Source organism: Lutra lutra, chromosome 8 (assembly GCF_902655055.1).
Source record: "Lutra lutra chromosome 8, mLutLut1.2, whole genome shotgun sequence".
NCBI classification, from domain to species: Eukaryota; Metazoa; Chordata; class Mammalia; order Carnivora; family Mustelidae; genus Lutra; species Lutra lutra.
Window position 1 is genome coordinate 28,949,405 of NC_062285.1, and position 27,235 is coordinate 28,976,639.

A 27,235-nucleotide genomic window follows, 5' to 3' on the forward strand; every position below is an offset into this window, starting at 1 on the left:
AAATATTGTAGGATTATACCAGTGATATTTAGTAAGATGCTAATTAATTTCCCCCTGAATATAGATCAGCACTGTCTAGTAGGACTTTCTGTGGAATTAGAAATGTTCTATATCTATTATATCTCAAAGCCACTAGCCACATGTGGTAATTGAGTGCATGAAATGTGTCTAGCATACATGAGGACCCAAACTTCATATCTTATTTATAATTTTAATTAACTTCAGTGTGAATAGACATACGTGACTAGTGGCTATCTTATTAAACAGCATGATTCTGAAAACTTTTTGATTTCATGATCCCTTTACACTCTTTAAAAATGTTGATGACCCCAAAGTGCTTTTGGTTATGTGGGTTATATTTATCAGTATTTACTATATTTACAATTATTAAAAAATTAAAATTAAAATATTTATTAAAATAATTATTTTAATTATTAAAATTAAATTTAAATATTTATTAATTGATCCCCAATAATAAAGGCATCTAGGTTTTCATATTTGCTTCAATCTTTATAATTTTATGGTTGAAATATATTAAAACTTCACCTTACATAGACATGTATGTGGAATTAGCCTTTTCAGATAATTTGGGGTATTATTTGATGACTGCACCAAAACCGGTCAAGTAGCATGTCTCAAAGTCTAGTTGTAATGCAGAATATGAAACTGTATCTTGAATTTCATAGTCTGTTACATTGAAATTCATCAGTCTCTCTTGAACTTTAAATGGATCGTTTTTATCCACTCATGAATTTGTAGTTCCTGCATTAGTCATTTCAAATATATTGGTTCACTTAGTTGTATAGATCTTTCAGGTGTGGACCCATTGCATCTTACCCTATTAAAAAAAACACCAACACTAGCATCAATTTTTTCGGAAGTGTCTTGCAAATTGAGAAGCTGTGAATCTCACAATGACAATTGCATGTTTTACAGAATTCTAATTTATACCTGAAAGCCCAAATTTTATTATTGGCAACACATTCGGTCTTTTGTTTTCCTTGAAGTGGTAGGCTTATTACTTGGCTTATTTTTTAGAAAATGTCTTCCAAATATTCAAGACTGAAAAATGATAGTGATTCGTTGTTCTTTCAAGTAAAATTGGTGTACCATGAGAAAAACAGCTAGTTCCTGACATTTCAAAAAACTGCATGCTTTGATACCCAGCAGAAGTGGTTTATCTGTACATCCTGTTTAAAGACATATGCTGTACGAGGTCATAATTTAATAGAATAGCTTCTACTACTTCATCAGGGACATCCTTAAATGAAATTGGCAATTTTTAAAATGTTTTTTTACTGGGAATGAGCATCAGTGAAGGATGCAGGATGCATATGGCTTGTTGCCATGGACCTCAATCATGCTAAAGCACTAACAGTTCTACCCACCATTGCCTTTTCATCAATGCAAATGTCAAGAGTGAAGAAGGCAAATAATGTAATGCCTTAGTATTAATATAAAAACAATTTCAACCTTGTTATTACAAACATGAAGGGAGGAGAGAAATTGCTGTTAGCCTAGAATAAGTTGGGGAAGTCTTCATGATATTGATGAATATGCATATGTGATATTCATGTTCTACTTTTTTCTTCTCTTTTACCAGCTTTGTCCTATAAAAATTGTTTAATTTATTTAATTATTTAAAATTGTTTAATTATGTTTGTATTTTACTTTTCAATCATTTATTGATTCAAGATTTTTTTAAAATAAAGATTTATTTATTTATTTGACAGAGACCACAAGCAGGCAGAGAGGCAGGCAGAGAGAGAGAGGAGGAAGCAGGCTCCCCGCTGAGCACAGAGCCCGACATGGGACTCGATCCCAGGACCCTGGGATCATGGCCCAAGCCAAAGGCAGAGGCTTTAACCCACTGAGCCACGCAGGCACCCCTTGATTCAAGTATTTTATTGAGTACCTACTTTGTAGAAGTTATTTATATCATTGAGAAATGGAAAATACATAGTATTTATGATAAAAGCATCTACTGTGCCCCTTATTTGTAGAGCACTTGTTCTGTGCTAGGCACTATGTTTATATGTGTGCTTTTAAATTAATTAAATTCATCTTCATGGCAACTTCAGGAGATTTTTATAGAAGGTCCACTGGATTTTGTGCCAGGCTCACAATTTTTTGTGTAACTAGACAAATTAGTTAGCTTCTTTGGGTTTCAGTTTTCTCAGTGTAAAATATGGAACAGAGATTTATCTTCAGACCCTTAACAGGTTTAAAATTCCTTAAATTAATATACATTTTATAGCAAGGTAATCCTTTACCAATACATTATTAGAATATTCCACACACTTTATTAAGAATCATGAAAACAGTTACAAAATTATTAACATAAACATTTTGGAAACTTTTACTGTCCCTTTCACTTTAAAATTTATTGATTCAGTACCTCTTACACACCACTTAATCCTTTATTGACGTATTATAACATGTTCACACTTGACCAAGGACTTAATGATAAGCATGTGAACATAATGGGCACTACTGCTGGGAGGTGTAAAAAATTATACAGGAGCACAAAGTTTAGGACAAGAGTCAGAAAAAGTCAAGAAGAGCATCCCCAAAGCAGTAGTGTCTTAACTTGTTCATTAACTCAACAAATACCTTAAGTGCCTTTGATGTTTGGAACTTAGACTACTGGAGTGAACAAGACAGTGTCCTTGCCCCCATGAAACTTATATTTTAGTGGGGAAGTATGGTAGGTAGAATAATGGCCTCCCAAAGATGTCTCATGTCTTAATTCCCAGAACCTGTAAATATATTACATGGCAAAGGAGAATTTTAAAGTAGCAGAAGAAACTAAGGCTGCTAATCAGCTAACCTTAAAATAGTGAGATTATTTTGTGTTCTCTGGTTAAGCCCAATGGAAGAGTCCTTATAAGTGCAAGCAGGGGACAGAAGAAGGGTCAATGTCAGGCTAATGTGATGTAAGAAAATTCTCAACTGGCCCCTGCTGGCTTTGAAGATAGAAGGGGGCCGCATGCCAAGGAATGTGTTCGGCCTCTAGAAGCTGGAAGAAGCAAGAAAACAGGCTCCCCTGGGGCTGCCAGAAAGAACACTGCTCTACCAACACCTTGATTTTAGCCCAGTGAGAACTTTCTTGGGCATCTGACCTTAAGAACTGTAAAATCACAAGTATGTGTTATTTTAAAGCTCTTAGGTTTGTGGTAAGTTGTTACAGCAGCAACAAAAACTAATCTAGAGAGAAAATAAACAAGTAACTAAACAAGATAATTACAGATTGGATGCTTTGAAGGAAATAAACAGGGTGATGTGAGAAATAAAGGATGGAGCATGTATGATCAGGTGGCCATACTTCAAAGATCCTAGGACATTGGAGTGGAGACATGAGGGAAAGAAAGAGCCAGCCCTGCAAAGAACTGGGAACAGCATTCTAGGCAGAGGGAAAGATAAGTGCAAGGGCTTGTGGCCTGCAAAAAATGAAAAGAGTGGGAATGTAGAGGTGTAGTGGAGAAGAAGGCAAGGGCCCAAGCTTGTGATCCCTTGCAAGCCATGATACAACACTGAAAAACCATTGAAAGTTTTTTTTTTTTTTAAGATTTTGTTTATTTATTTGACAGAGATCACCAGTAGGCAGTGAGGCAGGCAGAGAGAGAGAGAGAGGAGGAAGCAGGCTTCCGGCTGAGCAGAGAGCCCGATCGGGGCTCGATCCCAGGACCCTGGGATCATGACCTGAGCCGAAGGCAGAGGCTTTAACCCACTGAGCCACCCAGGCGCCCCAAACCATTGAAAGTTTTGAAGAAGTAGTGACATACTCTGCTTTGTGGCTTGAAAAAGTCACTCCGGCTGCTATGTGGTAAATGGAGACAAGAGAACCTAGGATAGGGGACATGACAGTTTGAAATAGAGTAGTGGCAGTGGAGATGGTGAGATACAACCAACAGAATTTTTTGATGGGTTGGAAATGAATTTTGAAAGATGATTAGCAATTTGGTAGTGGAGGGAAAAGGGCAGAGGGAAAGCATGGAAGTCCAGCAATGTCTAGGGAAAAGAATATATTGGGCAGACTGGTAGGAGGTATAGATATTCAAGTCCCTAATGTTCAGTCTAGAGCCCCTTATTTGCTATCCATAGGAGTTTGCAGTTCATAATATATGCAATGGAGAGCTGTCAACATTTTAAATTAGGAGAGTAAAACAGTCTCTGAACTTTGGTTTTATGGTTTTATGTATCTTCCATTGTCATTCTGCTACAAAGATGAATAGTAAGGATATTTAAATTTTTATTTTCTTAAGATTCTGAGTTCAGAAAGATTTGATTAAGTTCTTGTCAATGAAGTCTTTAATAATTCATTATAACATCTCTTCTGTTTCGTTTTTGAGGATTTTTTGCTCATTTGTTAACTATAATCTGCTTGCTTCAGAGAAACAGTGTAAGTAGGTTCAGAGCAAAGTCTTTAGAGCCTCGTGGCCTGGGTTGGAATCCTGAATCCAGTACTAACTGGTCTCCTTTTGCCAAGTTATACAACCTCTGAGTCTCCGTTTCTTTATCTCTAAAATGAGGGTAGTAATTCTTCATGTGTCCCTTATAAGGATTAGGCAACTGCATGCAAGTACTTTCCAGGGCAGGGCTGGAGCAGCGTGCAAAACTACGTAAACAGCATTGATTGATTGAACTTTTCTTTCTGCTAGTAGTAGAAATTTGATAAAACAATTTCTTCAAAATACTTTTAAAATACCCTTTTCTGGGTTTCTGCATAGGAGTCGAGAGTTTTCATTTATCTGTATTTTTCCAAGATGTCACTACTAAGTCCGTTTACTCTCTAAGAAAAAATTTATATGAAAATGTGAGTGGGGGTGAGTTCACATGGTCTTCTAGTTTATTGGATATTACTTATTTTCTGAATAGGTTGTATTCACAGATAATTACCATTTTAACTGTTTTTCAGATAAATCAGGCAAAGCAAAACACAAGGAATTCTTTGGTACCTCAGTTCAAATCCATTTAATTTTCCAACAACATATTTCAAATTAAAGAAAAAGTAAATTTTATTTCTTTGGAACATTAGCAGGGCGTAAAAAAATAGATTAGATACAGTGGAGTAGAGAATCCTCTAGTATTTACGTTTTACATCACTCTTAATTTAGCACAGAATTATTTATTGTCATAATTCTGTCTCTAATATTTAATGTACATTACTCATATTTTATAACTAGTGCGCGTATCTCAGAAGCAGAGACTGTAAGTACTCTATGTCTTCATTCTGCCTTCTTGAGCACTTAGGTCAGAGGAACTAAATTATTCATTCTAATGTGATAATTCGCAAGCTTGTAATATGTGATGTTTAGAAGGTTTTAGGAAAACTAAACTCTGTTTTTAGTGCTTCATTAAGAAATAACGTCCAATTCAGGTTTTATTAGCATGATCCTTGTTCTTCCATGTCTGTCTAGCCAGTAGAGGAGTAGAAGGACTTTAGACTCAGGGAATTAGCATACATGTATTAAAATTTGGCCCTTCCCAAGGAAAGCTTCCTTTGAGGAGGTGTGCTGGATGGATACCATTAAGCCTTACTTGGATTATTGTTTACTGCCACTCCCATGGAAACAAGGAAGTTAGGTCCCTTGAATGCATCCTTGTAGTTCATGGCCTGTTTCTTTTCACTTATCCTATTATTTTCCCATTGTGAACACTGGTATCTAGCACATAACCAACAGTTTTAAATTATACACACTAATTATATTACTAGCTTAAAGGAATCCGAGAAACCCAAATGAAATGAATTCAAATAAAATTCTTGTCCTCTTCATCTTGTTTTTCATAACCAGTTCACCTCTGAATCAATGACTCCCAAAACCAGAATCTCAAAACCAATCTCTGCTGCGATTGGTAAATGACAAAACATTTCTTAAAACTTCCTTGTAAAGTAAGAAAAACTTAGAATCAAGCCAAATCCTGTAGCAGAAGCTATGAAACATATGAGTGGATGTGTGTGTTGCTCTAACCTGTATTTGGAGGAGGGTATTGGTTGCCCTTGACAGGAGAAATTCCATGCTCCCCACAATGCCATCCTCCAGGACATCTGTGCAGAGTGTGTGTAGCTGCCCTCAGCACTGGTGAGAAGGAACAGAATTCACTTATCTTGGCCTGCACTTAATCTCTTTTTTTTCCAGTGTTACCTTCCTTTTCATTTTACATAACTTCACACTTTATGTAGCTATGAATAGAAAAGGTGAGTGTTATTCATACTTTAAAGCAGACCTCTGTCTTTCATACATAAAAAATAGTTTGAACAATAGATTGTTCCCTAATAAGAACTTAAAATAGTTTGATTTCAAAACCCACAAGATAAAGGTTTATAGCATAGCATTTGTTTTTTTCCTCCTTAAATGTCATTTTAACCTTTATTTTTAAAATTCCATTTTAGTATGTTGATTGCTGTTTCTAATTATACCTCCTGTCTACTGTTATCAAAATTCAAATAACAAAAACATTAAGAAAAAATTGTCCACCAATCCCAGTTCAGTTTCCAAAGCTCACCATTGGCAATGGTATGCTGAATATTATTTCAGCCTTTTTCCTTGCACATTCAAAATATATCTTTAAAAATTTTGCTTAAGATTTTATTTATTTGAGAGAGAATGAGAGAGAGCATGAGAGGGGAGAGGGTCAGAGGGAGAAGCAGACTCTCTGCTGAGCGGGGAGCCCAATGTGGGACTCGATCCTGGGACTCCAGGATCATGACCTGAGCTAAAGGCAGTCACTTAACCAAGTGAACCACCCAGACACCCCTAAATTTTTTTAAAGTAATATATACACTTGAAGAATATAGAAGACACAAAATAGAAAAAAACAAGTCACTCTTTCATTACTTTATTTTTTCATTTGTATGTTCTTCTAGACCTTATCATTCATTATTCAGGTGCATATATGCACATACTATTATGTCTTCATTTTCTGCAAGAATGGCATCAAACTATTTTGGAGGACTTCTTTCTATATCAGTGCAAAGGGATCTATCTTGGGTGGCTATTTAGGGTTTTTGTCGTTAAAAACAAGTTTGTAGATAAACATGTATCTATATTTACATACACGTATAAGTTAATTTGTAGGGTGAATGCCAAGAAATTTCTGGTTCAACAGGTAATTTTTGATAAAAATTAATTAAAAATAAAAGTTTGTTTTGATAAACAACAGGTTAACACAACAGCATGTAAATATATACTCATTTCCTTAGCTCTTGCATGTATCCTGTGTTATGGAGAAATTTTTTGCTAATTTATTAAACATTTATTGAGCAGTTAATACTTAATGGACAGTGTTATAAATACAGGGGGCACAGCAGTAAAAAAAAAAAAACAAAAATAATCCAGACTATAGGAAATTTATATTCCAGTGAAAGACAATAAAAAATAATAAAACATTATGGAAGTTGGTGATAAGTATTTTAAGAAGAAATAAATCACAGAAGAGGATGGGGTATGCTCTTGGTTGAAGGAGGTCTATAAATTTAAGTGAAGTGTTCATAGAAGACCTTACTAAGCAGGTAAAATTAAGCCATGCTCCAAGAACATTCCAAGGGGAACAACAAGAAATACAAAAGCTTTGAGGCAAGAGGCCAGTGTATATGGAATGGAGTGAGCAAGTTTCAATTAGAAGATGAGAGATAATGGATGAATGGGAGCAAGCTCCTGAAGGGCCTTTATCATCGTGAGGTGGGATGCCATTAGATGGTTTAAGTAGAGGAATAACAGTTTCTTTAATGCTCTAGAAGAATTGTATTGGCTGCTGTGTTGATAATGCTCTATAGGAAGGCAAAAGTGAAGGCTAAGAGACCTGATGTAAGGGAGCCAGTAGCAACACTAGGTGAAAGTTGGTGGCCTAGAACAGGGAGATGGTGGGGGGGAGTTAGTGGTAAGGGGATCAGTTGCCAAATTTTAAGGTACTTCTCTCTAGATTAGATGTGGGTTATGAGGGGATGAGGGTGGGGAAAGGAGTCAAAACTGATACCAAGAGTTTTAGCCTGAGCAACTGGAAGAGTAGAAGTATCACTGGCTGAAATGGAGAAAACTGAGTGGATCAAGAATTGGGTTTTGGATATGGCATGTTTGCCAAGATATCCAAGTGGAGATGTCAACTAGGCAGTTGGGTTTAGAGTGCAAAGAAGTTTAGGCTTGGATATAAAGCAGGGAGCCCTCAAATGGTTTTTAGAGCCAGGAGACAGATTGAAGCCCGGGGGTGGAGGAAAGAAATGGAAAGGTAGCAGTCAGCAAGTTAGGGAAATCAAGGAAGTCAAGAGAAAAGATTGATTTGAAAAGGAGAAATTTTATGTCAACTGCTGTTAGTAGGTCAGATAAAATGAGGATTGATCATTGTCATTGCCTTTAACAATGTAAAGATCCTTCATAATCATGACAAGAACAGTTTTGTGACCAGAGTGAGTTTAAGAGAGTATAGGAAAAAAACAAATTGGAGACAAGTGTAGATAACTTTTTCAAGAAGCTTTGCAGTAAAAGGGCCTGAGGTATAGAATTTGGAATTCTATAGACTTAATCAAAATAGAGGTTTAGCCTGAATAGGGTTTTTAAATGCAAGAAAGGCAGGAGAGTTAAGAATGTATAGAAAGAGTGACTATAATGATATTTCATTAAAGTAGGTATTTCTTTAATTAGGTAGGTTGGACATCTTATTACATGTTTATTGTCCATTCATTTGTGTATGTGAATTTTCTTTGCATATTACTGGGTGGTTCTTTTGTTTTCCCCATAGATATTTAAGAATTCTCTGCATAATTAAAAAAAATCAGTCTTTGGTAACATGTATTGCAGTTATTATTTACAGTTTGTCGTTCGTCTTTTGCCTTGATTTTTTTCTATATATAGTCATGGGTTTTGTATCATGCTTATAACAGCCCTACTTATTCCAAGATTGTAAAAGGATTTGCCTATATTTTCTTCTATTACTTATCACTGTGACAGTCCTATTAGGGACATACTGTTATTATCCCCACCTTAGAAATGAGGAAGCTGAGGTGTGAGATTAGGAAACGTGCCCAAGATGGCATGGATAGTCCATGGTGAAGCTGTGGTTTGAACCAGGCAAGCTCATTCCAGAGATTGTGTTCTTACCTCTCCTTGTAAATGTTAGAATCATTTGGCCTAAATTACTTAGATTTAGATTTTAAGATACCATATTAATATTTGGATCAGAATTTTATTGAATGTATAGACTATTTTAGGTAGAACTGACATCTTTATAATACGAAACCATTCTACCCAAATACAAGGTATATCTTTTCATTCATTCATATCTTCTTTTTTGTTTTTATTTAAATTCCAGTTAGTTAATATGCAGTATAATATTAGTTTCAGGTGTAAATACAGTGATTCAACAGTTCCACACAGCACCTGGTGCTCCTCACAGCAAGTGCACTTCTTACTCTCCATTACCTATGTCACCCATCCCCCTACATCCCTCCTCTTTGGTGATGATCACTTGTTCCTTATAGTTAAGAGTCTGTTTCTTGGTCTTCCTCTTTTTTTCCCTTGCCTTATTTGTTTTGTTTCTTTTCTCTTTTTTTGGTTTGTTTTGTTTCTTAAATTCCATATAAGAGTGAAATCATAGGGTATTTGTCTTTTTCTTACTTATGTCACTTAGCATAATGCTCTCTAGCTCCATTCACATCATTGACAATGGCAAGATTTTATCCTTTTTTATGGCCAAGTAATATCCCAATGTGTATGTGTATGTGTATGTATGTATACATACACATACATGCACACACTGGAATTTATAACCCTCAATAGAATGCTAAAATTTTCTTTATATAGGTTCTCCTTGTTTCTTTTCTTTCTTTCTTTCTTTCTTTCTTTCTTTCTTTTTTTTTTTTTTTTTTTTTTTTTTTTTTGCCTTCATGGGTTATCTTTTGTTGGATAGAATTGACAGAGATTGGTTGAGTTTTTCTTCTGTTACGGTTTTTAGCAGGTTATTTTTGGTTTATTAGGAAGCTATTGATTTTTTCTATTGAATTTGTAATTATTCATTTACCAAATTTCTAATTGCTAGTAGTTTTTTGCAGTGATTTTTCTTGATTTTTCCAGAAACATCCACATATCCCTTGCAAATAATAATTTTGCTTTCTCTTTTCCAATATTTGTGCTTTTTCCTTTTTTGTTTTTAAAAATTAGCTTATTCTTTTAAAATACTGTCAATAATGATAACAGTAAACATCTTTATCTTATAAATGCCTCTGATACACAGTCATTTATCATAATACTGACTTCAGTTTTATTTTTATGAGAAAGTATCAGCAAGGAATAGTGAATTTTATCAAATACTTTTCATGGTCTATAGAAATCATTCATATTCTTTCCCCTTTACTATGTTAAGATGGTGGACTTGTATATTTCCTAATGTTGAATAATGCTTGCTTTATTTATCTTCTAATGTACCACTAGATTCTTTATCTTATTTAACATTTTTACATCAGTGAGACTGAGTTTATGCGTGTGTGCATGCGTGTGCACATGCACACAGTATGCTCTTAGATTTTAGTTGACTGTTAAAAAGCTGGCTTCACAGAAAGAATTTAGGCTCTTTACATTTTACCCTCTCTTGAAAAAACAGCAGAATTATCAGTCCTTTGAAGATCTGAAGAAATTCACCTGGGAAAACACCTGGCAATTTTTGGGTGGTTAACTCTTTGATGTCTTCCTAAATTTATTCTAGGATCTGTCTACATTTGCCATCTCTTGTACAATTTTGTAAATTCTATAAAATAATAAACAGTTATAATCATTAATATTTTCCTAGAAAGTTTTTTCATCCAAATTTTTTTAAATTTATTTGCTTAGATTTGTACAAAATATTCCTAAATTAAGTCTCTTAAATTCCTTTATAACTATAATTACTTCTCTGTCTGCATCTATCTTGAATCCTTGTGCTTCTCAATTTTTTCTAGGATTACGTGGGTTAGCGATTTATCTGTTTTATTGATGCTTCAAAGATCTGGCTTTTGGATTGATTTATCAATGATATGTCTTCTCTATTTTTTGACTCAATAATTTCTGCATTTTATTTTTAGTTAAGTCTTGACACTTTACTTGGATTTTTGTCATCCTGCCTGTATTCCACAAGTAACAAGTCCTACAAGTTAAAAAGCATCCTTTTTATAAATGCATATTTTCCTATGAAGGAAATATTATTTATTGATAATTTCATGTGAATTCTTTTCATCTAGATACTTTCCTCACACACACACACACACACACACAAGAGAACCAGCTGTCCCTGGAACTGATTTTAGTTTAGCTGCTAAAGAGCTTTGCTATTTAACTGTTTCATCTATCTTTTTGTGAATTGTACTTCTACTGACTAAAAGTAGCTATCTGAATGAGCAGGAGCTTTGATAAGTCAGGGAAAGGAGAGGTAATTTGGGATGACTCTTGTTGGGGTATATAGACAGAGGACCTGTGGAGAATGAGAAAGAGACCAGAATAAAAACTGAGAGAACAACCAGAGACAAACCCTAGGAATACTTAGTAATGATTGTGTAATGAGAGAGGGGAGAAAATAAGAACTAGGATTCTGTACATGAGGGCAATCCTCTCCCCTCTCCCTTCACCTATCAGTTGTCATTCTATGAATAGCCTGTATCTAAAGGCACCAAAACCCACCAACCCTTTGCAGGGGTAAATGTCAGAATCACTGACTTTGGGGGCACATAAGTGGCTCAGTCAGTTAAGCGTCTGCCTTTGGCTCAGGTCAGGATCCTGGGGTCCTGGGATAGAACCCGATGTCAGGCTCCTTGCTCAGCCAGGAGCCTGCTTCTCCCTCTCCCTCTGCTGGCCGCTCCCCGTGCTTGTGTGCTCTCTCTCTCTCTCTCACTATCTCTGTGTGTCAAATAAATAAAATCTTAAAAATCAACAAGATGGGATTGGGAGGGAGACAAACCATAAGTGACTCTTAATCTCACAAAACAAACAGAGGGTTGATGGGGGGAGGGGGGTTGGGAGAGAGGGGGTGGGATTATGGATATTGGGGAGGGTATGTGCTATGGTGAGTGCTGTGAAGTATGTAAACCTGGCGATTCACAGACCTGTACCCCTGGGGATAAAAATATATGTATAAAAAAAATAAAATTAAAAAAAATCACCGACTTTCATTGGAGTTAGATTTTTTAAATTATTTTGAAAATGTAAAGACAGTCTGTGATTATTCAATTTAATAGGCATCCTAGATTAAAGATTTTACCTAGAGAGAGAGATTATAAAATTTTCCCCTAGATTTGCTGAACTGAGAGTATTTATTTAAACCTAACATTAGGTTCAGGGGTACCTGGGTGGTGCAGTCAGTTAAGCAACCAAGTGGTGATTTTGGCTTAGATCACGATCTCATGGGTTGGGAGATCCCCATGTCTGGTTCTGCGTGCTCACCGTCATGCTCAGCAGGGAGTCTGCTCCTTCTGCCCCTCATTTCTCCCTCCCCCAACCACATGCACATGCATACGCGCGTGCTGTCTCTAAAATAAATAAATAAACCTAACATGTTCATTGTGTTTGGAGCACTCTAAAATCATTATGATGCCTATTTTTAAAAGACTTAAGTTGTAACTCTATAATATACATATTTCATATTATATTACTTACATGGTACATTAAATATGCATAATAGATCATAACATTTATTATACAGTAAAATGCATATACATTAATATTATCTATAAGTTAGATCAAAGGCTAGATTAACAAATATTTACTGTATGCCTGGGTATGGTATTCATGGACACATAAGCTCCTTTTTCCCGGAGTAATACTATTTGCAGAAGTTTTCTCCCCTTAGGATTGTCATATAACCTCCCTTTTTCATTTTGTGTACTAATTTACCAGTTCTTTGGTTATCACTACAGTTTTGTCATCTTCCTGAATCATCAGTAACACTTAAGTGTATTGACTTTTCACTCAGAAAAAAAGAAGTGTGGCCCCACATCCAATTCAATAAGTAATTCTGTACCTACTATGTGGAAGGCAGTGTGCCAGGGACTCTTTTCAGGATAAGAAAAACGTGTCAAGTGATGTTGTTATGGTTTTGTCCCAACTGATGTTAAAGAATACTGGAAATCTTTGTTCAGTGTCTCCAGATATTATTTTCATATTTCATAGCATTCATACCTAAATTGTGTTATTCTCAGCATAGTGCTAATGTTATTATTTAGTTGAGTCTATTACTCATTTTTTTTGGTCCATTACTCTTGAGAACAAGATTCAAAATGTATGTTCTTCTGGGTGTTTCTTAAATTATGGCACTGGGTTAGTCTGATGGATATGGAGCAATTTGTTAGAAGTACAGTAGTCTGTTATTTTGTAAGGATCAGTCTTATGTCTGTTCCTAAGAGGGATTTTATCTTTCTTTTCTACCATGCAGAGGAATGTGTGTGTTTGATAGGAATGAGTGAGACATAGTTAATAAGCATGTATTAATGGCATGATGTAAGTATAACTTCTCCCTCTAGGAAAAATAAAAAGCCTTTTTATGCCTGAAAATATGTTGACATGTGGCCTTAGCCTGTGGCTTTCATCAACACATGCCATGGTTATCACCTGATGAGAATCAAAGAGCTGCGGGTTAAATATGTCTCCTCCCACCCCACGCCGCCGCCCTCCCTCCTCCTTTTCCCCTGTGAAGCCTAACTTGCTATTCAGAGCTATAATAAACAGTGCTTGGCAGGGTTCTTATTACTAAAGCATTTAGATGATCTTGCCCTTAATGATTGAAGTTGAGATTGTGTTGCTCTTTTTTTGAACTGATTCATCTAATTTATTTAGTTCTTTATTATAATTGTATGTTACTTAAGAAACAGATGTTTACATGGGAGTTTAATTAGTGCAGTTGATACCGTACTACACGTAATCAGGTGCTAAAAATAACATGTTATGTGAAAGCCTTTCAAAATTTTATTGACTATAATGATGATATTACCCTATGGTGTACTGTCAGTTATATTATAATGAGATTCTGATGGTTAAAATTTTTTAGTCATTTGGAAATGTTTTAGTAGCATATTGTTAAGTATGGAATTCCAGAGCCCCAGAATAGACTAAACACAAAAATATGAATTTAAGAATATTTCTTATTAGTGCAACAATTTTCAGTCAGGAGGCTTTATACGTAAGTAGTTAAAGAATATGAGCTGTGGAATTGGGCACACGAGGATTTGAGTACAGCTCCATAACTTCATAGCTAAAAAACCTCAAACAGTTTACTCAGCTACTCTAGTTTTGTTTTGGTTTGGGGGGGGTTAATTTTTGTTCTATAAAAAGGGAAATATAACAATACCTACTTCTTAAGAATTGTAAAGATTCAGTGGGATGATGATGATGATGATAAAATAATAATGGCATACACTTCTGTAGTCTTTATTGTGTGCCAGACACTGATCTAAGCACATTTTTGAATCATTAGATCCTCACAACCACCTTATTCAGTGGATACTGTTATATCTGGGATTAGATTTTAGCAAGTATTACCAACAAAAACTACCACCAAGAAGTCACTGTGTCCTTAACCGCCTTCTAGTGACAATAGATGCATTGAAAATGTTACCATTTTCTACAGAAATTTCAGTTCATATTGTGTTTTGTAAATTATATTTAAAGATTTTAAAAACTTTACTTTTTCTGTTTTCCTTTATCTTTGTTTTCTTGGAATTCTTCATTTTAATTAAAACTCAGAAACAGGAGGTGATAATCACCTGTTTGTTAAGAAGGTACCACTCTTTAGGTAAGCTATATTTTTTTTAGCCAAAGTTTTAAAAATATAAAGGCATGGAGATAGATGAGCAGACAGTTAAGATAATGGACATTTTCACTGGCTACTGGAATTTTTCAGGGCCTGATTATTATTTATGCTTTTCATACTGGGGCTCTATTTTTTAAATTAGCCCTGTAGAGCCACAAAAGGGGAGATCCAGAAACATAGGAAGCTTGACTTTTTTCGAAGTTACACTAATCAATATAAGCAATTTTCAATGCTTTTTCTCTCAGCGAAGTAACTGTGAAGCAGAAGACAGAAGACTTGGAAAATAGTTATTGGTTTTTTTTCCCATCAACCGATAAAATCCAGTGGATTGTTTTATTTTTCAAGTTCTATGCCACATATTCAAAACGTGCTTTGGGAAAATTCCCGAGATAACTATAAAATATATTCAGTCTTTTTGGCTTGATGTATTTGGCTTAAAATCTTCCATACCACAATGGCAGCTCATACTGGAGGTCAGAGTCCGAGAAAGTGATGGGTATTCTTGAAGAGTACTTTGGGCGACAGTGACCCAGGCAGAATAAAATAGGGTGAAAGAACTCTGGGTAAAAAGAACCTAGTGCAGCTCAGGGTAGAAGGAACTTAGTGAAAACTATGAAGCATGCAAGCAAATACTGGAACGAAAATACATGTATGTCTTGAAGACTAATTCTGTAGGGTACTTTTTAAGTCTCAAATACTCTAAATGTAAATGTAGGGTTTGACAACCTATAGCTAACAAAATTGGTAATGATAAAACTGAACTGCAGTATTACATCATTAGAAGGCAAGAATAGCACCAATATAAAACTGTGGCTAACTCAAGATACTGAAGAATCACTAAACCTCTTCACAAAATAGTCAGAATTTCAACCATCCATACATGCCCAACTATGGTGAGAGCTATGGAACAACCTTTGAGAATCATTCCCTTTATCCACACTTAAAATGGCACAATTTACTCTGCTCATTGTGTGTGACTGGAATACAAGAATTCCCCATGTTTCCATATCTGTCTGCTTTTAATAAGTTTTCCATTTGACTCAGGACTTCCATCTCTTCTAGTATACCTAACAAATGTATTTAAAGAATGACCAGAGATATGTTAACAAGAAAATTTGTTGCTAATGCTTAAAAAACACTTGGAAACATAAATTTTATCAATATAGGTTATTGGTTAAATTCTATCTGTACAATGAAATGATGTGCAACCAGTGAGAGGAAAAGGAGAAATCTTCACATATACTGAAATAGAAAAATTTCTAAGATATGTTATTAAGTGTCAAAAAACTTGATATCCAGGATCTATAAAGAACTCCTCAAACTCAACACACACAAAACTGGTAACGTATCAAAAAATGGGCACTTTTTTTGATATGAACAGACACTTCTCTAATGAAGACATACAAATGGCTATCAGACACATGAAAAAATGTTCATCATCACTAGCCATCAGGAAGATTCAAATTAAAACCACATTGAGATATCACCTTACACCAGTTAGAATGGCCAAAATTAGCAAGACAGGAAACAACATGTGTTGGAGGGGATGTGGAGAAAGGGGAACCCTCTTACACTGTTGGTGGGAATGCAAGTTGGTACAGCCTCTTTGGAGAACAGTGTGGAGATTCCTCAAGAAATTAAAAATAGAACTTCCCTATGACCCTGAAATTGCACTACTGGGTATTTACCCCAAAGATACAGATGTAGTGAAAAGAAGGGCCATCTGTACCCCAAAGTTTATAGCAGCAATGGCCACGGTCGCCAAACTGTGGAAAGAACAAAGATGCCCTTCAACGGACGAATGGATAAGGAAGATGTGGTCCATATACACTATGGAGTATTACGCCTCCATCAGAAAGGATGAATACCCAACTTTTGTAGCAACATGGACAGGACTGGAAGAGATTATGCTGAGTGAAATAAGTCAAGCAGAGAGAGTCAATTATCATATGGTTTCACTTATTTGTGGAACATAACAAATAGCATGGAGGAAATGGGGAGTTAGGAGAAGGCATTTGGGGGAAATTGGAAGGGGAGGTGAACAATGAGAGACTATGGACTCTGAAAAACAATCTGAAGGGTTTGAAGAGGTGGGGGGGTGGGAGGTTGGGGGAACCAGGTGGTGGGTATTAGAGAGGGCACGGACTGCATGGAGCACTGGGTGTGGTACAAAAACAATGAATACTGTTATGCTGAAAATAAATTAAAAAAAAAAACTAGGTGGCAAATTTGATCCCATATGTATAATGTGATCCCGTATGTGTGTATTTAAAGATGTATAATATGTTTATATAGAGAAATGATATTAAATATGATGTGAATACATTGAGGTCCACATTATAATTAAATAGGATAAGGTATATAAAATGATTAGTATCATGCCTACCTTGTGCATAGACAAATTAAAATTTGCTGTTATTGTTCTTTAAAGAGTGAGTCAAGGAAGGGAAATTTGGTGGGAGGGCTTTTACTAATTTTACATGTTTTATATTTTTTTTGTACTAAACCTGTATTACCTTTATAGTAACATTAAAAAATAGTTTGCTCTTGGGAAAAGATTTGGAAAAAATGTATTCACATTAAAGTATTCATGATACAACAAAACTTAATATTTTTCTTCTGGCACAAGATATTGAAGGATTTCTAATGTGGGCAAAAGGGTAGCTCCTGTACTCTTTTGAACAGAGAGGTCTTCCTAAGGTCTATAAAAGCAATTTTGGAGATTTTTGCTTATTCATTCTCACTGTGACATATACATCCATATTTCTGATTGTATTTCTTTCTTCCTTTTCTCAGGCATGTAGTATATTTATACAGGAAGGGGTATATACATATATCATTTAAACATTTAGGTTATTATCTTCTTTCAAGAATGGTTGGAAATTTTGAGGGAGAAATGGAAAGAATAACTGAAAATAGTTCTTGCTTAGTTATCTCAATGAAGCAGATTCCTTTTTCCTCCCTTTCAACCTTTGCTTAGCAAATAGGAATCACCTTGCAAATAATTGAAAAGAGATATTCCAGTGACCATACCCAATGAGGTACTGAATAATTTATCCCAGTAGAGTGATTATTACAAGGACCACAAAGAAAAAATATTGACTATACTGTATTATTTATTTTAGAGAATTTTATTTGCAGCTATTACTCATGGTTCTGCAAACGGTGGTCATTGCAAATACTTATTTATCTTCATAATGCTAATGTTAAATTTTATTGAAATTCATTAAAAATATGGAAAGGATGCCCATTTGAAAACTTCTGAAAGTCAGTTATTTTTTTCCAAAATTTAGACTTACATATAAACATTACTTAAATCACGCCTTCCTTACGTAGAAGTTTGGCTAAGTTGATTTGATAGATTCTTTTTTTTTTATTTTTTTTTTATTTTTTTTTTTAGGAAGATAGACATTTTATTTAACATCCTTTTTAAAAAGAAAAACAAAAGGGGCACCTGGGTGGCTCAGTCAGCCATGTGTCTGCCTTTGGCTCAGGTTATGATCTCGGGGTCCTGGGGTTGAGCCCCACATCAGGATCCCCAGATTTGATAGATTCTTTCTAAATTCATGCAGGATTAATATGAAATGTATGGACTGAATTGGTATCTTGAAAATAGTCTTTTTTATGGTTAACTTGATGAGGTTTTGTTGTCTAATTAGGAGAAATGAATTCTTTTCTTAATTGTGGAATGCTTTAAAGATTTGTGGCCCTAATTGTGCATAAGCAGTACCATATAGAATAAAGCCATTATGACTGGAGAGGATACTTAATGTAGTGTTTAAGAGCACAGGGTATAGAAACAGACACTAGGGTTCAAATCCTGGACTTCCCACTTCTTAGCTATATGATCTTGGACAAGTTACTTACCTTCATATGTCTTGGTTTCCATTTCTGCTTTCAGGGTTATGTGTAGTGGATGGTAGATAGATACTCTATTTCATAAGGTTGCTATAAGGTAATGAGTTACTATTTATAGAGTACTCCTAGTAAGTCCTTTTTAAAATTTCTTTTTACTGAGGTATAAAAACCGATTTTTGCACTAGTTGTTTTTGATTATTTGTTTCTTGTTTGCATTACAGTTACAAATTATAATACTGTGGTAGAAACAAATTCAGATTCAGATGATGAAGACAAACTCCATATTGTGGAAGAAGAAAGTATTACAGATGCAGCAGATTGTGAAGGTGGTGTGCCCGAAGATGACCTGCCAACAGACCAGACAGTATTACCGGGGAGCAGTGAAAGAGAAGGCAGTGCTAAGAGCTGCTGGGAGGATGACAGTAAGTTTAATTTTTTCATAATATTCTAATCTCTTGATTCTTTAAATATATATATATATATATTAACTGAAAAGATAAATTTGGTGAAAAGTTTGAAATGATCTGTGAATTTGTCTATTAATCAATTGAAGGTGGTAACCCACTTAACCAAAAAGTAGATTGTGAAACAGAATAATAGTTATACTGATTATTTGTACAATGCATATAATATATAGCATTTTAGTCATTTTTTAACCAGAATCAAGCTTTCCATATTCTGTTGATACAATTGAACCTACCTGTAATTTCATATTGTAACTTCAAATGAAGACTCTACTTAGATACCTGGATTATATTTTTTTTTTAATTTTTTTATTTTTTTCAGCATAACAGTATTCATTATTTTTGCACCACACCCAGTGCTCCATGCAATCCGTGCCCTCTACAATACCCACCACCTGGTGCCCCCAACCTCCCACCCCCCACCCCTTCAAAATTCTCAGATCGTTTTTCAGAGTCCATAGTCTCTCATGGTTCACCTCCCCTTCCAATTTCCCTCAACTCCCTTCTCCTCTCCATCTCCCCTTGTCCTCCATGCTATTTGTTATGATCCACAAATAAGTGAAACCATATGATAATTGACTCTCTCTGCTTGACTTATTTCACTCAGCACCTGGATTATATTTTAATACAGTAAAATTATAACACAACTCAACAAAAATCCCCAAACAGATAAATCTCAGGAGTACTTTTAATGTTTGAAAGCTTGTTCCTCCTCCTCCCCGTTCTTCATCCTTTCCCCTTCCCTGCCTTCTCCCATATATATCAGAATGCTATAAATCTTCACTCAAGTAAAATTTTTACTTTTTTTATCTCAAGCATGGTTGAGTGGAAGGATTAGTGAAAGTCTTTCTAGGAGGAGAGAGTCTCTCTACTTACTTACACTGAATATTTAAAATTCTTCCTCATCTGTCAAATGAATAAATTGAGCTATAGCCTTTTCTTCTAGATCAAAAATTCCTCCTCTCTTCTTTTCCTAATAAAACTAAATTATTGAAGGGCACCTGGGTGGCTCAGTGGGTTAAAGCCTCTGCCTTTGGCTCAGGTCATGGTCCCAGGGTTCTTGGATCGAGCCCTGCATCAGGCTCTCTGCTCAGTGGGAAGCCTGCTTCCTCCTCTCTCTCTCTCTCTCTCTCTCTCTCTCTCTGCCTGCCTCTCCACGTACTTGAGATCTGTCTGTCAAATAAATAAATAAAATCTTTAAAAAAAAAAACTAAAACTAAATTATTGAGCCTGTCTTGGTGGGATTTAAGCAACAGTGGTATAAAACAGAAGAATGTGAAGAAAGCAGGTATTATGAATTAGAGGGATTGGGGATTTGGAATAAGCGCATCAGCAAAGGCAAAGAGAAGCATGTGCAAGTGATCACATTCAAAGTCAGTCAAATGCAAAGCCTCCCCAACAAGAGGTCAAATTTGGGGAGGTCATCTAAATAGGATATCAAAACTCAGTTTAGGCAGTCTGGGGAAATGAGTCAGGTTTGCAGGTTAGAGAATCTAGATACAAAAATATGGAAGCTTAGATAAAATGTGGAAGCTTAAATAAAATGTGGATCTGATAATAGGCCCGCTATAGCAGTAGTTGAAATTTCTACAATAGGACAAATTTATAGCTAACAACTTTCAAAATCATTTATCTGCCCCCCTCATTTTATAGCCTTGTTCATTGGTTCATTAAGCAAATTCTGCAGGAATGAATTTGCAAAAAAGTTGAATAAAAAAAGCTCAAAAAAGTTGAATAAAACTGTCTCTATATGAAAAGTACTTATAGTTTAATGAGTGAAAAGGATAAATAGTAATTCATTACAGTTTGACGTAGGTATAAATTTAGAGTTCTGTGGAAACATTAAGCAGGAAAATCCAAATCAGAGAGAGGAAGAGAAGTCCTAAGAGAATTTCTGAGGGAAACAGAACTGGTCTTGAGTTGTAAAGGACCAGTGGAGGTTGATTAGGTAAAGGAGAAGTAAAAGAAGGTGTTTCCAACAGAAGCAGCAATATAGATGAAGCCATAGAAGTTTGAACAAGCGGTGTTTACAGAAAATACAAAAAATACAGAAGATCAGAGAAGTAAACAAGGAAAAGACTATGTAGGACACCATGTACTAAGTCAAGGAATTTGAACTTTTACCTTAAAAGCTATGAGAACATCATTGATACATACTTTAGAAATAAGTCTGGTAGCAATATGGAAAATGAATTTGGAGGGAGAGCATATAGACAGATAGTGCCTTCAGTAAAGAGACTACAAAAACCAAAAATACAAGATTTGATTTGTTATTACATGGAAGGTAACAGAAGTAAGGACTGACAATTCACAGGCTTCTAGAAAGTAGAACCCAGAGAAATTAAATTGTTTATTTATTGTCACAGCTCATTAACAGCAGAGCTGTTAACTTATTAAACTATAATATTGAGCTCAAAACTTTTGGAAGCAAGGGTTGTCATATATATTTCCTGTCTGGGGCCAGCATTGATCCATTGGCGTAATTGATCCAAAGTGTTAATATGGAAACAAGAAGGTAATGATTTTTCTGGAAAAAGGGGAGATAAGAGAAAGAGGGAAATAGAGGGAAAAAGAAAGATGAAAAACCAGTGAAGAGGTTCTGTTTCTGAAAATATGTTGGGATAAGTTATTTGAACTGTCTTAGCTATATGATCTAAGTCTTATATGTCTTAGCTATATGATCTATGCTATCTGAAAAAAATAATTATGCTAGATTTTATTTTATTATTTTTTTAAAGATTTTACTTGTTTATTTGACAGAGAGAGATCACAAGTAGACAGAGAGGCAGGCAGAGAGAGAGAGAGAGGGAAGCAGGCTCCCTGCTGAGCAGAGAGCCCGATGCGGGACTCGATCCCGGGACCCTGAGATCATGACCTGAGCTGAAGGCAGCGGCTTAACCCACTGAGCCACCCAGGCGCCCCTTATGCTAGATTTTAAAATAAATAAATCCTCTTGAAAGCTTTAAAAGAGCTAACTAAATAGTAGACATTAATGGATCAAAATCTAAGTGAGGACAGGAACCCATAAGGGTAAGCAGAGCACAGTATAGAAGACTCTGGCCTTAAGGACATTTGCCTACCCAGGGTAATGTAAGACATGGTTTTTCAGGCCTCTGAGAAGAAACAAAGCCCGGGACCACCTAAGAGCTTAATAGCAGATCCTCCCCTAGTATGAATTACATCTTAACAATATGATGGACTATGGTGAACTAAAAGCAAACCCTCTACCATCCCTACCATCCTCAGGAGTTAGCAAACAAAATTGCCTTGGCCAGGGGTTGGGGAAATAGAAGACTGTCTCTGCCAAGGAGTAACCACCATCTGTCTTGCACTGATTTATATTTTAAATTCACATTACTATATGGCCTGATAAGTCTCAAGCCATAACTGAGTTTTTCTAATTGCCAATATTTAATTTAATTTAATTTTAAGCAACTTCATTTTTTATTTAAATTCAATTAATCAACATAAAGTACATCTTTAGTTTCAGATGTAAAATTCAGTTAATTATCAGTTGTATATAGCACTCAGTGCTCATTACATCACATGCCCTCCTTAATGCCCATCACCCAGTTACCCCATCCCCATACCTCCCTCCCCTTCAGCAACCCTCAGTTTGTTTCCTGTAGTTAAGAATGTCTCATGGTTTGTTTACATCTCTGATTTCTTTCCAATCCATTTTCCCTCCCTTCCCCTTTGATTCTCTGCACTTTTTCTTATATTCCACATAAGTGAGCTTAAAGTAGAATTGCTGCTAATACTCAGAGGCACCAAGAAGAAGCAAATCCAAACCTTTATCCTAGCACTACAGAAATCTCCCAAATAAATTAGCAAGAAGAGAGCAACATGAGTGACAATTACCACAAACAAAAGGAAGCAGAAACTTACCCATTAAGACTTTAATTAGTAAAGTTATCGGATACAGATTATAAAATGACTGTCATTTTTTAAGAAAAATGAACAAATTTGAAACTACGTGCTCTGGGAGAATAAAATATAAACCAGCATATTTTAAGAAGAACCAAGTGGAACTTCTAAAAATGAAAAATTATAATAATAGAATTCAGATTCAAAGGATGGATTTTAATAACAAAGTAAACAGAATTAAAGAATTGGAAATGGGGGGAATTACAATAAATACAACTCAGAAAGACAGATTAAAAATACAAAAAACAGGATAAGAAACATGAAGGATAAAATGACAAGGTCCAATATATGTCTTGATTCAAGGAGAAGAAATAAGAAAGCAAGAATATTTGAAGAGATAATGGCTGAGATTTTTTTCAGAATTGACAAAGCACACCAGACCACAGACTCAAGAAAACTGAGAAGCCTCAAGAAGTATAAATAAATCTACCCCCCTGACATTATGGTGAAATTGCAGAACAACCAAAACAAAAAGAAAACTCTTAAGAGTAAATTCAGAAAAGTGAGATTGTGTTTGAGAGAGTGATAGTTAGACTGCTGAATTTTCAGTAACCACAATGGAATCCAGACAGTAAAAAGGTGCCTGCAAATATAGACTTCTGTACTTAGCAAAAATGTCTTCTAAAGAAAGGGCAAATAAAGTAATCATTTCAGGCAAGTTTGAAAATAGGAAATTTGTTATCAGTAGACCCTTATTACAAAAGCAAATTTTAAGGAATGTATTTTACGCATGAGGAAAGAGATCCTCGATGGAAGATCTAAGATGTAAGAACAGAGAAAATTACAAATGGAAAAAATAGATACAATAGGTACATAATATTTCCTATGAAAATACTTTAAAATGTGGATGTGACTAAATTAATTTCAGATAATATCAACTTTTAAAGCTTAAAGGCATTATTATAGATAATAGGATCACTTTAAAATAATGAAGGATTAAATTCCCTAATAAAATATTATTTTAAGTGTGTTTGTACCTAATAACAAGGCTTAAATATAGGGAAAGAAAAATAGGCAATCTACAAGGAGAGAAATACAAATCTAGTCACTGTGGAAGATTCAACACACCATGGTTAGTCATTGATGGAGTAATCACACAAAACCAATGAGGATATAGAAGATCTGAAAGTGTGCCTAAGGTGTATAATCTGTACACAGTAATCACAAAATATTTTTCAACTACATGAAATATTTATAAAAAGCAGTTTTTAGAGGGAAATTTAGAACCTTAAGTACATATTTTAGTAAAGGTTCTGGCTAAAAGTCAATGGGCTAACCATCTATTTTAAGAACTTAAGGAACAGCAAACTGAAATTTTCGAAAGTAAAAACAAAAAAAAATAATATAAAATTGAAAATAAAGCTACAATAAAAAAGGTCAACATAGGCAAAACTCTATTCTTTGAAAACTACTAACAAACTTTTGACAAGATTGACCAAGAAAAAAGGAGAAAGAATATATAGCTAAAATCAAGAATCGAAGAGGATGGGATGCATGGGTGGCTCTCTTGGTTAAGCTTCTGCCTTCAGTTCAGGTGGTGATCGCAGGGTCCTGGGATTAAGTTACGCTTCAGACTCCTTGCTCAGCAGGGAGCCTGCTTCTCCCTCTGCCTGCTGCTCTCCCTGCTTGTGCATTCTCTCTCTCTCTCTTTCTCTCTCTCTCCCTCTCTCTCTCTGACAAATAAATAAAATCTTTAAAAAAAAATGCAAGGGGACATAATTAAGATACTACAGACATTGACAAGGTAAAAGGAAGTATTGTGAGCAACTGTGTTCTAATAAACTTGAAAATATGGACAAGATACTAGAAATTCTTAACCAAACTGGCTGGGGAATAATTGGAAAACATGAATAGTCTAAAACCTCTAAATTGAAATGGTAGTCAAAAATATTCCCATAGGAGCGCCTGGGTGGCTCAGTGGGTTAAAGCCTCTACCTTCGGCTCAGGATCAAGTCCCACATCGGGCTCTCTGCTCAAAGGGGAGCCTGCTTCCCTCTCTGTCTCTGCCTGCCTCTCTGCCTACTTGTGATCTCTGTCTGTCAAATAAATAAATAAAATCTTATTTAAAAATATTCCCATAAAGAGGTAGTGAAGATATGGAACAACTGAAACTCTTGCACATTGCTTATTTTAAGTGCTATGTCACTCTGGAGAACAGGTTGGCAGTTTACCATAAAATTAAATATAAACTAAACTATATGACCCCATAGTCCCACTCCTGGGTATTTTTTCTAGGGAAATCAAAACTTAGGTTTACCTAAAAACTTGTACACTAACACTTAAAGAAGCTTTGTCCATAATTGCCAAAACTGGGAATAACCCATTGTCCTTCAACAGGTGAAAGTATAAGGAAACTATAGTACATCCATATACTGCTTCTACTTAGCAGTAAAAATGAACAAACTATTTAAATAACAAGTTGGATGAATCTCAGAGTCATTATGCTGAGTGAAAGAAGCCAGTTTCAAACAATTACATATTATCTGACTCCATATATATGACATCTTCAAAAAGACAAAGTATATGTGGGGTAACAAATCAGTGGTTGCCAGGGGCTGGAGCTGGGGACAGAGTGACTGTAAAGGGATAGCATTAGGGAATTTTGGGGGCATGATGGAACTCTTCTATGTCCTGATTTTGGTAGTACTTACGTGAACCTATACATGTGTTAAAATTTAAAGAACCATACACCAAAAGAAAAAACAATAAAAGTTTCTGTATGATAACTTAGGTATCTGTATTTGTGTGTGTATACATATGTGCTATATATATGTGTGTGTGTGTATATATATATATAAAATATATGTGTATATTATAAAATTTATGTTTTTTCTGTCCTACAAAGAAAACTGTAGCGCAGATGGCATCACTGGTAGGTTTTCTAAGCTTTCAAAAGGGACTAATAATTCCAGTTTTAGACAACTCTTTCAAAGCTTAGTGTAAGAGAGAAGATTCCTCAGCTCTTTAAATGAGGCTACCATAACCTCAATACCAAAACAAAATAAGTATAAGAGAGGAAAATTATAGACTCACTCAGTTGTATAAAGACACAGTAATTCCAAGCAAAGTATTAGTTATACTATATAAATACAAATATATATATATATATTTATACACACACACACATACATATACATATGGGGAAGCAAAGTCAGAATAATACTTAAACCAATTGAAAAATAACACTTTACTGGACTAAATGAGAACTATCAAATGTTCATCTCAACAGACAGAAAAACATTAAGTAAAATTTAGTACATATAGATAGTATCATAAAAGCCAGAAACCTAGGAATAGAGGGTACTTGCTTGTTCTAATAAAGTATATTTCTTTAAAATCCATCAGATTATGTTTAATGACAAAATGTTGAAAATGCTTTTTTGCAATCAGGAACAAGGTAATGATTTCTTGTATCACTTTTCATCAGTCTTATTAAAATTGCTACCCAGTGCAATAAAACAAGAAAATAAATCAATAAATATAGTGATTAGAAAGGGAAAAAAAGCAAAACTCTCATTATTTACAGATGATATAGCTGTATATAAAAAGGAATCATACTAAATTATTAGAATTAATAAGGGAATTTGGCAAGTTGTTGGATACAAATAATAACTGACTTCAAAGTCATCTTTATACATCAGTAAGAGCTGTAAAAGAGAACAGATGTGTAAAACCACATGAAAAAATTATAAACTCTTATTAGAGATATTAGGAAATTTCTCAATAAGTGGAGATATAAATTTTGTTCATATATTAGAAGACTCAATTTTTTTAAACCTAAACCCCAGACTTTATTTGGATTTCACTGGTTTTTCCATTAACGTCCTCTTTGTTAAGGATCCTCTCTAGCCTACTGTATAGTATTTAGTTATTTCTCCTGAGTTTCAGGAGACAGCCTTTGTTGTTTCTCATGTCCTTGACAGTTTTAAGGAATACTGATGAGGTGTTTGGGGTTTAGGTTTGTCTCATATTTTTTTCCAAATTATATGAGCGTGTGGGATTTTGGCAAGAATAACACAGTGCTAAAGTATCCTTCTTCTCATCAACTTAATATCAGTGGATCTCAAGCCATCACTTTGATTTTTTTTCCTATTAATTTCATGTACTTTATTTTATACACAACCATATGCAAAATAGTAAAATTGGACCACTGTCTTACATCGCACACAAAAATTAACTCAAAGTAGATTGAAGACTTAATCTAAGGCTAGAAATCATAAAAC

The 27,235-nt window shown here is 35.0% G+C and overlaps 1 protein-coding gene across 4 annotated transcripts in view; it reads left to right on the forward strand.

Moving 5' to 3' along the window:
* Positions 1-27,235, forward strand: part of ZEB1 (zinc finger E-box binding homeobox 1) — a 193,190-nt gene that overhangs the window by 109,490 nt on the left and 56,465 nt on the right. For all 4 annotated transcript variants that reach the window (XM_047743597.1, XM_047743599.1, XM_047743598.1 and 1 more), the window contains exon 2: positions 18,843-19,043. In XM_047743597.1, coding sequence (XP_047599553.1) covers positions 18,843-19,043 — 201 coding nt within the window. The remainder of the gene's footprint in view (positions 1-18,842; positions 19,044-27,235) is intronic.